The sequence below is a fragment of the Chiroxiphia lanceolata genome, chromosome 23, assembly GCF_009829145.1.
Source record: "Chiroxiphia lanceolata isolate bChiLan1 chromosome 23, bChiLan1.pri, whole genome shotgun sequence".
NCBI classification, from domain to species: domain Eukaryota; kingdom Metazoa; phylum Chordata; class Aves; order Passeriformes; family Pipridae; genus Chiroxiphia; species Chiroxiphia lanceolata.
The window spans coordinates 5,489,408-5,503,089 of record NC_045659.1 but is presented as its reverse complement, the minus strand read 5'-3'; the positions used below and the strand labels follow the sequence as shown (position 1 = coordinate 5,503,089).

General features: G+C 56.2%; 1 protein-coding gene and 1 long non-coding RNA gene across 5 annotated transcripts in view; one reads left to right on the top strand and one right to left on the bottom strand.

The window, feature by feature from the left end:
• The window catches only part of KIRREL3 (kirre like nephrin family adhesion molecule 3), a 359,483-nt gene extending 345,812 nt beyond the window's left edge, over positions 1-13,671 (top strand). For all 4 annotated transcript variants that reach the window (XM_032709608.1, XM_032709606.1, XM_032709605.1 and 1 more), the window contains 4 exons: positions 1,449-1,556; positions 5,439-5,548; positions 11,737-11,823; positions 12,760-13,671. In XM_032709608.1, coding sequence (XP_032565499.1) covers positions 1,449-1,556; positions 5,439-5,548; positions 11,737-11,823; positions 12,760-13,203 — 749 coding nt within the window. In that variant the 3' untranslated portion in view covers positions 13,204-13,671. The remainder of the gene's footprint in view (positions 1-1,448; positions 1,557-5,438; positions 5,549-11,736; positions 11,824-12,759) is intronic.
• LOC116797777 lies at positions 1,690-8,302 on the bottom strand. The gene is made up of 3 exons (XR_004360749.1): positions 8,188-8,302; positions 7,009-7,191; positions 1,690-1,735 (listed from the first exon to the last, which is right to left on the bottom strand). It is a non-coding gene; the product is annotated as an uncharacterized LOC116797777 (long non-coding RNA).
• Positions 13,672-13,682: the final 11 nt, after the last annotated feature.

Below are 13,682 nucleotides of genomic sequence, written 5' to 3'. Positions count from 1 at the left end.
TGCAGGGCAGTGACTGGGGCAGGACTGGGGATTTGGAGAGGTCAGCAGAGCTCCCCTCTGCCACTGACCCACTCTGCAGACCAACACTTTCTGTGCCCCAGCTTCCCAGACCCCGAGAGGGGGATGATGTTACACGGCTGTGTTTTAAATGCTGCAGAAGTCCCAGAAAGTGCCATTATGGGACAAAAGAGAGGGAGAAGTGCAAGTTTCCAGGGCTATTTGCAGGCATCAGCTTGTTTCAGCATCGTGGGAGAGTGCTGGCCAGCCTCCATTGGCCCCAGAGCAGGGCTGGGTGGATCTTGGAGCAGATGCTGTGGGATGTGCTGCCCTTGTGCCTTCCTCATCCCCTGCCCCAGACCAGGGCTCCTGGGGGAGCATGTGGCCAGCAATCTGCTCCTCCTCAGCCTGCCCCTCCCTTTGGGAACTGTGCTTGGAGGGAGTGGAGAGGCTGAGCAGGGGGATAACAAGGCTCAGGGGCTCCAACTCTGACCCCCTCCCCATAAACATGATTTCATACTCCACCCCCCTTCCCCACACCTCCCAAGCTGCTGAGTGGATAAATCAGCTTTGCTGGCTGAGCCACAGTCTGAAATCCCTGCTGGAAACCCAGCTCCAGAGTTTCTGTAGGCAGAAGGATGTAACCCCAGCTCTGCCTCCCACAGATCCTGCCTGCACATCCCACCCCACAGCCTCAGCCCTGGCATGGGCCATCCCTCCTGTCCCAGTCTTTGTGGCACCCTCAGGAGTTTGGGAAGGATGACAGAGTTGATAAGCCATGGGAGAAGGCAGGAAACTGGGATATAAAACTGGCAGGGGCTGTGAATGATGGCTCTTGGGTTAACTCATCTGTCAGCCTGCTCAGATGCCATTTCTCTTTCTTAATAATATTAACACATTGTCTTCTTCTGCACTTCATCCTTTCGAGATGCTCATTTGTTAACCTGCAGGGCACTAAGGAGAGCAGTTGTGTGGTGGTTTGAAACTCCCAAGAATCTAATTTCTAAGTTCAAGCCCCCCTCCCACAGTTTGCCCCTGTGAGAGGGTTTAGTGATGGTATGGACTTGATATTTTTTTCACCTCATGTGGAGAGTTTTCAGACAAAACACAACCATTCATTATTGGGGGAAGGGGAAAATATTTCCAAAGGTTTATTTACACACACATAGATATATTTACATTGAATTAAATTCCTCTTTTCCTTCTTAACCTGCTCCTCTGGCTGCCCCCTCCTCTCCCTCCCAGGGGAAGCTGAGGCACAGAGAGGTCAGGGCTGCACAAACTGCAGTGTCCCAGGGGCAGCAGGGACGGGGGAGCGGGGAAGGAGGCCCCAAAACCCTCCCCGGGCTCCTCACCGAGCCGCTTGCCAGCAGCCAGGGTGGGTCCCGGGGGGGAAAAGCCACCTCTGGGACCTTCATCCCGCTTCATGCTCCCTCTCCTTCCTCTTGCAGAGTCGGTGCCCATGGCGGTGATCATCGGCGTGGCCGTGGGGGCCGGCGTGGCGTTCCTGGTGCTGATGGCCACCATCGTCGCCTTCTGCTGCGCCCGCTCCCAGAGGAGTAAGTGTGTCCCCCTCCTCGGGAAGGGGCTGGGGGAAAACTTTGGGGAGGGGGCGAATCGAGTGGGCCAGGGAGAAGCCAGAGCCTGAATTTACTGACGCGGCACCAGCACGAGCTGCTCCTCGTGTTGGTCTTCCAAATGTTTGCTGCTCCAGTGTTGGGAAGGTTGGAACACCAGGCTGGAAGATGAGGGAAAGAATTTCATCCTGGTCAGTGGTGTGCAAGGAGCAGAGGTATTACAGAGACCAGCTCAGAAATAATGGGACCAACAGAGCACTTGGATATTAGGAGAAGGACTCATTTCCTGCCGGAGTGACTGCAGATTCCTCTCCCAAGACAAACACTGGAGCATTGTGGCATCATGTTGGTCTTCCAAATGTTTGCTTTGCCCGTGGGAAAAGGGAAGTGTTTGTGGGAAAACGTGCTGATCCCTGTTAGCAGCACAGGCAGCTTAGGAGGCATGCAGGAAACCTCTTAATCCCTCCCCTGGAGTAATCCTGATGTCCAAGAGGGAGAAGCATCCTCCCTGTGCCACACCAGTGCTTAAAAACCCTCCACGCTTCTGCTTCTCTTTTAATTCCAATTTTCCTGACATAACATGCATATTCCTGGCGGGAATGACAGCCAGTGGAGGGATTTCCATGGGATATGTGGGTTTTGGAGTCTGGCTGCAGTGGGAATACAAGTTAAAGTGACATTAGAGACATAGGTAGAGAAGGAGGGGGAAACTGTGGGATCGAGTGGCCTCATTAAAAGGACACCAGGAAATTAAAAAATTGTTTACTCCATGAAAAGGCACCAAACCAGGAGGGAGAAGAGTGTGATTGTCTGGAGCATCCCAAACCTCTGGGGAAAGGAGAAATTCTCTGTAGGACTCTGAGCTCCCGAGGCACGTGGTGCAGATGCCAGGATGCCAAGCTCTGTGTGTGTGTGCCAGAAAACCCAGTTGTTTTATTTCTCCTTTTATTTTCCCCCCTTGATGGTTTGCAAAGCAATGAGAGGCACGAGGCTGCTCCCAGATCTGGTTCAGACACACAGACTCCCAGAGCAGAAATGTGTTTAATTTCCAGAGCAACAATGATGCCTCTCCCTGTTTTATCCCTTTTTTTTTGAACTCTCACAGCCTCCGTTAGAAGGAATTAACAAGTTAAATGGGGGAATTCGTTAATCTTGCTTTTTGGGGAAGGACTGTGATGGACAGGACCCAAGAGCAGGCCAGTTTGATGTTGTGGAGATCATTTGGCAGCGATGGACGATCCCAGCATCTGAAGGAAGCAGGGCCAAGCCGTGTTCCCCTGTCCATGGGCTGTGCTTTCCCCACACCACACCCTCTGGAGCAGGGACAGCCTGTGGTTCATTAGCTCCCTCTCATCTGACGGAACCAGATGGTGCAGAGCTCTTTACAGGACACACAATTGCACGGGAATGTCACAATAACAGATCCCAGACATGGTGAAAATGCCAGGATTTAGTCTCTCACAAGCTGGAGGCGTTCAGGTCTTTGTGGGGAAAAGCCAGGGGAGGACAACCCCATCGCACCCAAATGCCTTGTGTGATTTATCCCAGTGATAAACTGGGAAGAAGAGGCATTTTCCTCACCAGGGCAGGGAGGACACATGCTGGGAAGAGGGTACTGGGGACACAGTGGCAGGGTTTGAAGTCCCTTTTTCTCTGCTGTGTTTCCGGTTCTGTCCTGCTTAGAAAGGGCTTTTGGGTCTTGATATGCCACGAGCTGCTGGGTCTGGGCACCTTCCCTGCTCTGCTGCTCTTCAGCTCCTCCCACAGTGTTTCCCTGGGCAGAGGTTGGCAGCATTCCTGGACCAGGGAACGAGTCCCTTTGCTTCCCACAAGGCTCCTTTGCCTCTTCACTTCAGGATCAGAGGAAGCAAGAAGAGATCATCCAAGAGCTCCACACCTGCCCTGACCTCCCTTCCCTCCCCAAAGTGAAATGGGAGGAGAAGAGCCAGACTCAGCCAGGGCAGCAGCAAATCCAGGGTGCAGGTGGGATTCCCCAGCCTGAGATCCATGCAGGGGGTGCTGGTGGCAGTGGGGCCACTCAGTTCCCCTTCACATGGCTCCAAAAGCCACTTGGAGCTGCCAGAACAGGGTCTCTCCTCATTTTTGGGGGGAGCTGGGAGCATCAGCAGCTGACCCGGCCCTGCAGTGATGCTCAGGGTGCAGAACCCTGCAGGGGAAGACTTGAGTGTGCCAAGGGAGCTTTTACACCAGTTTCGAGGTGCTGATGCCAACTGGAGGCTGTGGCCACTGTCTCCAGTGTTGGGAAGGTTGGAACACCAGGTTGGAAGATGAGGAAAAGAATTTCATCCTGGTTAGTGGCGTGCAAGGAGCAGAGGTATCACAGAGATCAGCTCAGGAATGATGGGACCAACAGAGCACTTGGATATTAGGGGAAAGACTCATATCCTGCCGGGGTGACTGCAGATTCCTCTCCCAAGACAAACACTGGAACATTGTGGCATCATTTCCAACAACAGCCTGGTGCAGGCTGTGGGAATAGTTGTGTGGAGGGGACACGGTGACCCAGCAGCAACTCAGGGGAAGGAATCTCCCGACCCAGCCACTGACCACAACTAATGGCACTGGAGGAGGCAATTCCTGGCCTTGTTTTGGGGAAATGCAGGAAAAAAAGGAGAAAAAAAAGGACCAGGTGCAGACACACTGAGCCTGGAGGCTCAGGAAAAGAAAAAGATGACTTTAGTGCACATCTGGTGTTGTATCTTCGGTGATTTAACGGCCCAGAGTTATTTAAGGGGGAGCACTCCTGGGAGAGGAGGTGCAAGACAGTGATTAGCTTCTCCCTGTGATTAAAGACAAAGGCTCTGGCACCAGGAACGTGGTCCCAGCAGGAAAAAAAAAAAATAAATAAAAGGAAAAGCTGTAGTAACTTCCCAGCAAAAGGTTTTGCCTTGTGTCCTGAGACTTGGGGAGGTCTGGGGGCTGCAGATATCGAGGGCAGGGGATGCTGAGAGAGATGAATTCAAGGATGGAGCTCCAAGTTGGTCTCGGTTGCATCATCCAGTTTGGTTTAGAGATAACCCCCCCCCCCCCCTTTACTGGACTGATCCCTGCAATCCTGGCCTGGCAGAGCTCTGCTGGTTCTGTCAGCTGGAGGCAGATCTGACAAACCAGCGGTTCAAGGCAGTTTTGGGGGCCGGGAGGGCTGGCACAGCCATCCTGGGAAGTGAGAGCCAGATCCGAGGCTCGAGCGCGGCTTCAAAGCCGTTGAGGTCTCACTGCTCAGATTTGCATCCGTGTCTGCTTTTCATCTCGGCTTTGCCGCCGCCTCTGCTCCCGCTGCTCCCGGCCCTGGTTTAATTCTGCTAAAACGGCTTGTTTGAAGCACGCCTGACACCTTCAGGGAAGGCAGGGAGTCTCTCCAGGAATGTTTCTCTCTGTTCTGCGGGAAAACAGGCTGCTTGGAGATGACAAAATCATCCCCGGCCATGTCTGTGCTCGTTGCTTGGCCTTTTCCACACGTGTCTGCACCCTAAACTGGGGAAGGCTTTCCTCAGGGGCTCCCAGCACCCAGGCAGAGCTGGTCCTGCCCTCAGGAGCAGTATTTCCTATGAATCAGCAGACTGGATAATGATTCCATCACCTGTGTGAGCAGTTCTGCTGCAGCCCAGCCCCTGTTAACAGCACCATGAGTGTGGCAGAGACCAGCCAAGCTCCCAAAGGAATTCCAGTAGGAATCCGAGCTGCCCAGAGGTGACATGGTAATATTGTTCCCTTAGTTCTTGCATGAACTTGCTGAGCCAGGTTTATTTTCCCTGGTGCTGCCAGGCATCCTCAGTCAGCTCCCTGCAGATGCTCCACCGCTGCCTTGGGCTAAACCCCTTCCCCATCTCCCTCTTTTCCCAGATCTCAAGGGTGTGGTTTCTGCCAAGAACGATATCCGCGTGGAGATCGTGCACAAGGAGCCGGCCTCGGGCAGGGAGGCGGAGGAGCACCCGACCATCAAGCAGCTGATGGTAAGGATTTTCTTCCCCTCCCTAAGCGATTGCTCCAGGCGTTTGATGGTAACGAGCCCAGGCACGTGTCCTTCGTCGCGTAATCCCCGCTCAAGGCAAAGATTACATCCTGCTCCGGAGATCCACATCCTCCTGCCATAAAAACTCCTCGAGTGACACCTGGCTAAACGAGGAGGGAAAGCTGGGAGGGGTTTATTGCAGTGGCCCGGCTGCCCTCGGGGCTAATTGCAAAGCAAATTTGCCACCTCAGGCGGGGACAGCTGCAGAGGGAGGGGAGGCACACAAGGGGTGAGCACGAGGTGATAACGAGCTCGTTAACCGGGGCTGCTCAGAGGATCCTGTGGGCAGAACCAGGGTGTGGATCTGGGAGCAGATCCAGAGGGTGCTATGGGAGATCCAAGGTGTGCACACACAGCTGGGAGCAGATCCAGAGGGTTTTGTGGGAGATCCAAGGTGTGCACAGAGCTGGGAGCAGATCCAGAGGGTTTTGTGGGAGATCCAAGGTGTGCACACATCCAGGAGCAGATCCAGAGAGTTCTGTGGGAGATCCAAGGTGTGCACACATCCAGGAGCATGTGCACACACAGCTGGGAGCAGATCCAGAGGGTTCTGTGGGAGATCCAAGGTGTGCACACACAGCTGGGAGCAGATCCAGAGGGTTCTGTGGGAGATCCAAGGTGTGCACACACAGCTGGGAGCAGATCCAGAGGGTTCTGTGGGAGATCCAAGGTGTGCACACATCCAGGAGCAGATCCAGAGGGTTTTGTGGGAGATCCAAGGTGTGCACAGAGCTGGGAGCAGATCCACAGGTGTGGGGCCAAAAGAACGGCAAAGAAAGGCAAGTGGCTGTAAAAGGAGAGTGAAAAGAGCAGGTGGGAAGGGGAGAAGGGATTGAAGAGGCCAGAGGCTGATTTCTAGCCTGCTCAGTGGTTTTTTCCTCATCTAACCCTCAGTTTTTTGGGCAGGACTTGTATGTCCTGCCTGCAAAAGCTGTTCCATGAATTCCCAGTGGGAAGGCAAGGCTGAGTGTCGTGGTGTGGGTGGAATTGCTTGCTGGAATTACCAGAATTGCCAGAGCACTTACACAGCCAGGGAGCCTTGAAGGAGGAGGCAGGAGGAGGTGGAGATCTGGCACCTTATCCCAGAACTGCTGAGGTTTCTCTGCAAGACCCTTCATTCCCAGCAGGGCTTTGCCCTGAGAAATCCACAAACCCATAGAGGGATTTGCAAGGCTGGAAGGACAGAGGAGGCTGGGATTGGGTTTGGAGCAACCTGCTGGGATGAAGGGGAATGAGAAGCCTCCTGTCCATGGGACTCTGTACATCATCTATGTGATCAGCAGCACCAAGCCCAGCTCTGGTTCCCATAGAGGGGTCTGGAATTATCCCAAGTACCACTCCAGGCCATAACCACCACGTTGGAAGCACACACAGAAGAGGAGACACACACGGAATATTTACCATTGTGAATAAATGAGGAAGAGGATGGTCATGGGAGGCCAGGCACAGGATCTTGGAAGTCATCCTGGGGACTTTCCTGGGGTATTTGCCGGATCCAGAGGGTGATTCCACATCAGTGTGTGCCCTTGGTGGGGCCGGGAGCGGAGCAGTGGGAGCTGTGCCAGGCACGTTGCAATGAGGATTCTGGCAGGGTGGAAACGGTGCAGAAAAAAATGGCAACTTTTGTTTGAGAACCAGCAAAAAAATGCCTTCTGGGGAGAGGTTACAGAGCTCCTGGGTTTGCCAGCCAGATCTGCGAGAGGTGATTTGGTCACAGCCCGGTACAAAAACCAAACAGGGTGGCAAAGGCGAGGGTTTTCAGATACAACATGACAGAGACTCACAAGCCTGGCTGCTGGACCAGGAGAAGGCGATTCACCCCCTCTCCTGGCCAAATCCAGGCATTTTTCCTGAAAATACAGCAGTTGGAAATAACATCCTTGGATCAGCACTGTTCAGAAGTTGCAAGAGATGATCCGTGGTCTCTGCCGCCCATCCTGGGTGGGTTTGGCACTGGCTGGGACAACCTACCTGCAGGGACAAGGCATCAAAGCCCCCTCCCCACCCTCATCTGCCCTCTGCAAGGACATTCCCAGGAAATACTTCCCAGTTTCTTATCTCTTTGGAGTCCCAGGTACCTCTGCTCTCCCTCGTCCCGCTCCTCGCTGTGTCCAACAGCCAGTGTGGACACCCAGCCTTCGGGTGCTGAACAGATCCCTGAGGAAAGGCTCCAAGTTTGTCAATGAAATGATGGATCAAGTCAAAAACTTCCTCTTGCTAATAAGCAGCGATGAGGCCTCTCTGGCAGGGGCAGGGGGCAGTGCCCAGCACCTCACCCCAGGACTTTCCAGCTCTGCCCACTCCCTGTGCCACCATTAGTCCCCCTCTGGTTCCTCATTTGCCTTCTCTGAGCTTCCTGGGAGATGTCCATCCCAGGCTCAACCTCGACAGCGTCCTTTGGGATGTTCTTCTCGCTCACCACACCTGGCAGCCTAATAGCACTGGGAATGTCGTTGCCATGCCGGGCTCGGGATCGTTAATCGGATGTTAAGGAGGAGCGGCCGCGCTGGCAAACAGCTGCTGTCTCTGCACTCCCCGTCCTGTCCCCATCCCGGCCCCTCAGATCTAGCACAGCCTGACCTGCTGAATTTCGGGATCCTGTGCCCTTGCTCCTCGGTTTCCCACCGTGTCCCTCTCTGCTGGAGCGTTCCTGGCTCCGGAGGGCCAGCGGGACCCTCCTTCCTCCCCCAGACGCTGCTGCCTTTGTCGTTCTCCAGCCATCTGTGACCTCAGCGGCTCGCCGCGCTTTTCACAAATAATTATTCATGCATCTCTAAATTCATTAACACCTTAGGATACGCGTCACGCTGGCTGATTTGCATATGTTCACATCGCCTCAGCGCTGCTCCCCACGCTCCTGTTCTGCCAGGCAGTGCCTACAGGCAGGGAAAAGGCTGCCAGCTCTGGTGGCTGCAGGCAAAAGAGCCCGATAAAGGGTCTGATCCTGGGAAAAACAAATCACAAGAGCGGCATTCTCCCTCCTGCCGGGATGCTCTGTGTCAGTCTGGCTGAGCCCGGGCTGGGAGGAGAGGGATGAGGAGCATCCTCAGCCCAGACGTGGCGTCACACCCTCTGTTACCATGGCTGGGTTCATTCCTGGCTGATTGGACCTTCTGCATTTCCCCACCTGTGAAATGAGGCTGGGGATCCCAGAGGAGCCACCCCCACTGCCTGGAGCAATCAGAGACAGTCCCAAAGTGACGGACAGGCAGGAGCATTCCAAGTCAAAAGGGTGATCGAGGCATCACCTCGGGTTCATATTTGGGGTGGAACAGTGCAAATAACCAATCCAGTGACAGGTTGATCTTTTCCTTGCTCTCCTTTCATTCCTGTCTCCTGAAGCCCATCCCGCTGCTCTGAGGGCTGTTCCCAGTTCGTTCACAGCCGCCACAGGTGATCAACACCAGACATTTTTTCCAACCAGGAGCTCAGCTCAGTTCCCCATAGAAGAGATAAACTCAAAGAAGCAGAATTCCCACTCAGGGTGAGGCTCATCCCACCTCCAGCCCAGCAGACACGGCATCCCTTTCTCTGCCTTTGTCCCTGAAAAATGCTCCACATGCCCAGAGGCCGGTGCCACCACAGCACTGGGAAGCACCAGCAAACTCCAAGCTGGCAGATCCAGGTCTGGATCAGAGCCAGGCTGCACCTCCACGACATCCAGCCTCACCTGGGAAGTCCAGGGCACATCCCTCCTGCACAGCCAACCCCTTCCAGTGGCACCAGCCCATCCGAAAGCAACATTTTGGGGAGAGGTGGAATGAGGTGGTGCAGTTTCAGCTGGGATGGGCAGCACACACCCGTGGTGGGAGTTCACATCACCAGGCAACCGAGGCCAGAGCTGCTGTTTGAAGGTGATAAAGCCTTGTCCAGCTGGGAATTCCCAGGATTTATTTTTTTTTTTAATTCATGGGCTTGTCTCCTCCCTGCTGGGAGCAGAGGAAGCCACTGTTTGGGAATCATCTCCAATATCCCTCACCCTGGTAGGGTCTGACCCACACCAGTGCTGCCAGTGGCATCCAGTTGCCCAACTAGCAGGAAATATTGTAAGGAAATATTGTCACCCGGAGTGAGGGGTGGGGAGACACGTCGAGCCTGCCAGGTCTGGGGGCTGCTCAGGGACCCAGAGCAGCATTTTACAGAACATATTGTGTCCTCAAATGAAAGCCAAGAATTTAGTATCCTGTTGGATTCGCCATCCCAGCTGCAAGTGGCTTCAGCTGGTGGTGTGAAGTGCATCTCTCAGCCACCCTGATCCAGGAGGGACTGGTGAGGTTTGGGCTTTACACCTCGATGCCCAACTAGCCCGGGGATGGTGAAGGCTGCTGGCACCCGGTACTGCCAAGCAGGATTAAGTCCAGCACGACATTCCCGGGATTGGAATGGCGCTGGCAGGAGGGGAATGACGGGCACGCGGCTCTGACAGGCGGGTGCATCCCCAGCCACGTGCAGGGCAGCGCCGAGGAGCACACTGGTGCTGTCACCGGCTGGAGAAAGCCACGGCTCCGGGAAAAATAGCCCGGGAACGACGCTGGAGCATCCCGTGCCAGCGCACTTGGCCATTCCTGGTCTTTCCATGCAATTCCCGCTCTCCCTTCGTAATGCCCATTAATATTGGTGACGAAGTGAACTTCAGTCAACTTTCCTTCCCTCCCGGTGTTTACCCAGAGGCGGCAAAGCGGAAGCGACGCTAATAAGCATCTCAGCACCTGCTAATTAACGCCGTAAGGTCACCCCGGGGCTGAGCCGCCACGCAGGTTTAACAAAGGTCACGTTAATGACCAGCTGCAGTGGGGGAGTTGGTGATTCGGTGATGAGATGGCACTTTATGGGGGCTCCCTGCAGCCCCCAAATCCACGGGGTGCGGCCGGACCCAGAGCATCCTGCCAGCCCCGGGCACAGGCAGGGTCCCCACAGGACGGGAGGGGCATCCCGGTGCCTGGATCACTGCCACCATCCCTGCAAGAGCTACGTAAAACGGCTTAAAATACCCCGTCAAACCTGACGCTATTTCCACGGAGGTTTGGTCCCAGCGGGACTGGCTCCTTGGTTCCCACCTCTCTTCTCCCCTCTCCACCCCTGGGTCTTGCCCTGCCCGCCCGGGTCACACACGCCAAAACCCAGCCAAATCCAAGGAGAAGTGGTTTTTCCTTTTCTTTCTGAGCCAGGACTTGTGAAACCCTTCTTGCGTTAACACCCCCAATCCCTGCCTTTGCTAGGATGCTTTAGGGGATTTAAGGGGTCGCTGGGGCTGGCAGAGCAAAAGAAACCTCCATATCCCATTTTAGTTGCACTGGTTTAATCCTCGGCAACACTTGTATTTATCCAGGTAAATCAATGGCTGATAGAGGTTTTTTTTCCCTAGGAAAACTCAGGTACTTTAATTTATTGCCTTTAACAGCCACATCAAAGGCTTTCGGGAGATGAACAGCAAGTGCCGCAGGGTGAATTTCCACAGCCACTTACCACCTTAAAGAGGAGAGAATTTGGGCAATAAAAGGGGATTTGAGGGCTGCTTTGGGGCTGTGATCCCAGAGAAGTCGGGCTGGATGCGCCCGATAAATCCGGGAGAAGCTAAAAAAAGGCAACCGAGAAATTGGTTGATAATTATTCTGCTTCCTGCACAGTCCCCCGTGCCGAAGGAGGGGTAATTAAAGCGTAATGTAATTAATGTGCACCTTGCCCTTCCCCCCCCGATCACGGCCAGCCTTCAAAGGAATACTGAGGTGACCAAGTTCAGCTGAGGAGGGAAGGATGAAAAGAAGGGGGGGAAACCAGCAAAATAAGGAGATTTTGAGGGTGTTGCTTTGGGCAGGTGGTGCAGCTCCAACCCTCACCACGGTAAATAAATTCACTTCCTGCATCGCCGGGCCTGTTTTGTCCAAAACAGAGGGGAAAAACAACCTGTAACCCAGGGAATCGCGAGGCTTTTTTTTTCCGGCTCCGCTGCTCTCCGACACCGCCCCGCTGGGGCATCCCTGGGCACAAACCGGCTGGTGACAACTTCCCTGTGCCGTGGGGCTGAGGACGGGTGTGGGGCTCAGCCCACGTGGTGTGGGTGGTGGTGGAGACAGCCGGGGGCCACCGAGGGCCAGGGGTCACTGACCCCCCACTCGCATCCTTTCCTAGATGGACCGGGGGGAGTTCCAGCAGGATTCGGTGCTGAAGCAGCTCGAGGTGCTCAAAGAGGAGGAGAAGGAGTTTCAAAACCTGAAGGTGAGTCAGGCCCTGGGGACATGGCCCCACTCATGGTCCCCAACCCCATGAAGAGATGGGGCTCAGAGCCCCCCGGGTCATTCCTGGCAGGGGGGCTGCACGCCGGGGTGCCAGGCACAGCTCCCTGTGCCCACCCCCGGGCAGGACCAGCTGGTCCCTTGCCTGGCATTGCTGCTGCCAGGCTTTCTGTCCTTGGGCCATGTCCCCCGTGCCTCCAGTGCTGGCCTGTCCCAGAGGGCTGTCCCTGTGTGGGGAGGGATGATTTGGTACCCCTGGCACTGTTTTCTGGCCCCAGCACCCTTTGGGAGGGACAATATAAAGGTGTGTGCCAGGAGAGGGCAGTGCAAGGAGCACCTGTGCCCCGATCTGGAGGGGGCTGAGCAGGGTGGGACACGTTGGTGGCACGGGAGGACATTGCTGCTGCGGGTAGGAGGGGTTGGTGGTTGAGGGTGTCCTCCAAAGGGGGGCTCTGAGGATGGTGGAGGGTGTGGAGGAGACAAGACTGAGGGGAGACTCATCGGGGTCTGCAGCTTCCTCCCGAGGGGCAGCAGAGGGACAGCACCGATCTCTGTGACAGGACCCGAGGGAATGGCTGGAACTGAGTCGGGGAGGGCTAGGTTGGGTCTCAGGAAAAGATTCTTCCCCCAAGAGGGTGGTTGGGCACTGACCAGGCTCCCCAGGGCAGTGGGCACAGCCCCAAGGCTGCCAGAGCTCCAGGAGGTTTGGACAATGCCCTCAGGGACAGGGGGGGATTGCTGGGGTGTCTGTGTGGGGCCAGGGGTTGGACTCAATGATCCCTGTGGGTCCCTCCCAACTCAGGATATTCCATAAGTCTTGCACGTTCTGGGTGAATGGGCAGCGTGGGCGCCCCAAATGCCACAGGACCCAGGGAGAGCGGGCACCACCAACCCACCCCCGCTTTCTGCCACTCTGCAGGACCCCACCAACGGCTACTACAGCGTGAACACCTTCAAGGAGCACCACTCCACCCCCACCATCTCGCTGTCGGGCTGCCCAGCCGACCTGCGCCCGGCCGGGAAGCAGCGGGTGCCCACGGGCATGTCCTTCACCAACATCTACAGCACCCTGAGCGGGCAGAGCCGCCTCTACGACTACAGCCAGCGCTTCGTGCTGGGCATGGGCAGCAGCTCCATCGAGCTGTGCGAGCGCGAGTTCCAGCGCGGCTCCATGAGCGACAGCAGCTCCTTCCTCGACACCCAGTGTGACAGCAGCATCAGCAGCAGCGGGAAGCAGGACGGCTACGTGCAGTTCGACAAGGCCAGCAAGGCCTCCGCATCCTCCTCCCACCACTCCCAGTCCTCTTCCCAAAACTCAGACCCCAGCCGGCCCCTGCAGAGGCGGATGCAGACGCACGTTTGAGCCCCTCCGGGGGCCGCTCGGGACCCTCCGTGTGGGCGCCGTGGCGCTCGGACAGTGGCGCCGGTGGGAAGAGGCCGGATCCAGCCCCCGGAGCGGCGCTGCGGGGCGGGGGGCCGGCCCAGCATCCCCCCCCTCCCCGGTACATGCTAAGCACAACCCCGCCGAGGACGCGCTGAGCCCCGGGGAGCCGGAGCCGCCCCCTCCGCGGGGCTGGGGACGCCCCCGGCCCCACCGCACCCCCCCCAGCCGCTCGCCTCCGCTTCCTGCTGCCCTCTCCCACCCGGCTCCTTCCCTTCCCTCGTCGTGTTCGGTGTCCATACTTATAGAGTCCGTTTCGGGGGGGTTTCGGGGGGTCCCGCCCTGTGGGACAGGATGGGGGGGACATCGGTGGGACAGGGACCCCCCGGGAAGGACCTCTCCGGCTGTATCGCGGCGCCGCGGTCAATACAAGAGGTGTTTCTCGTGGCACGCCTGGGCTG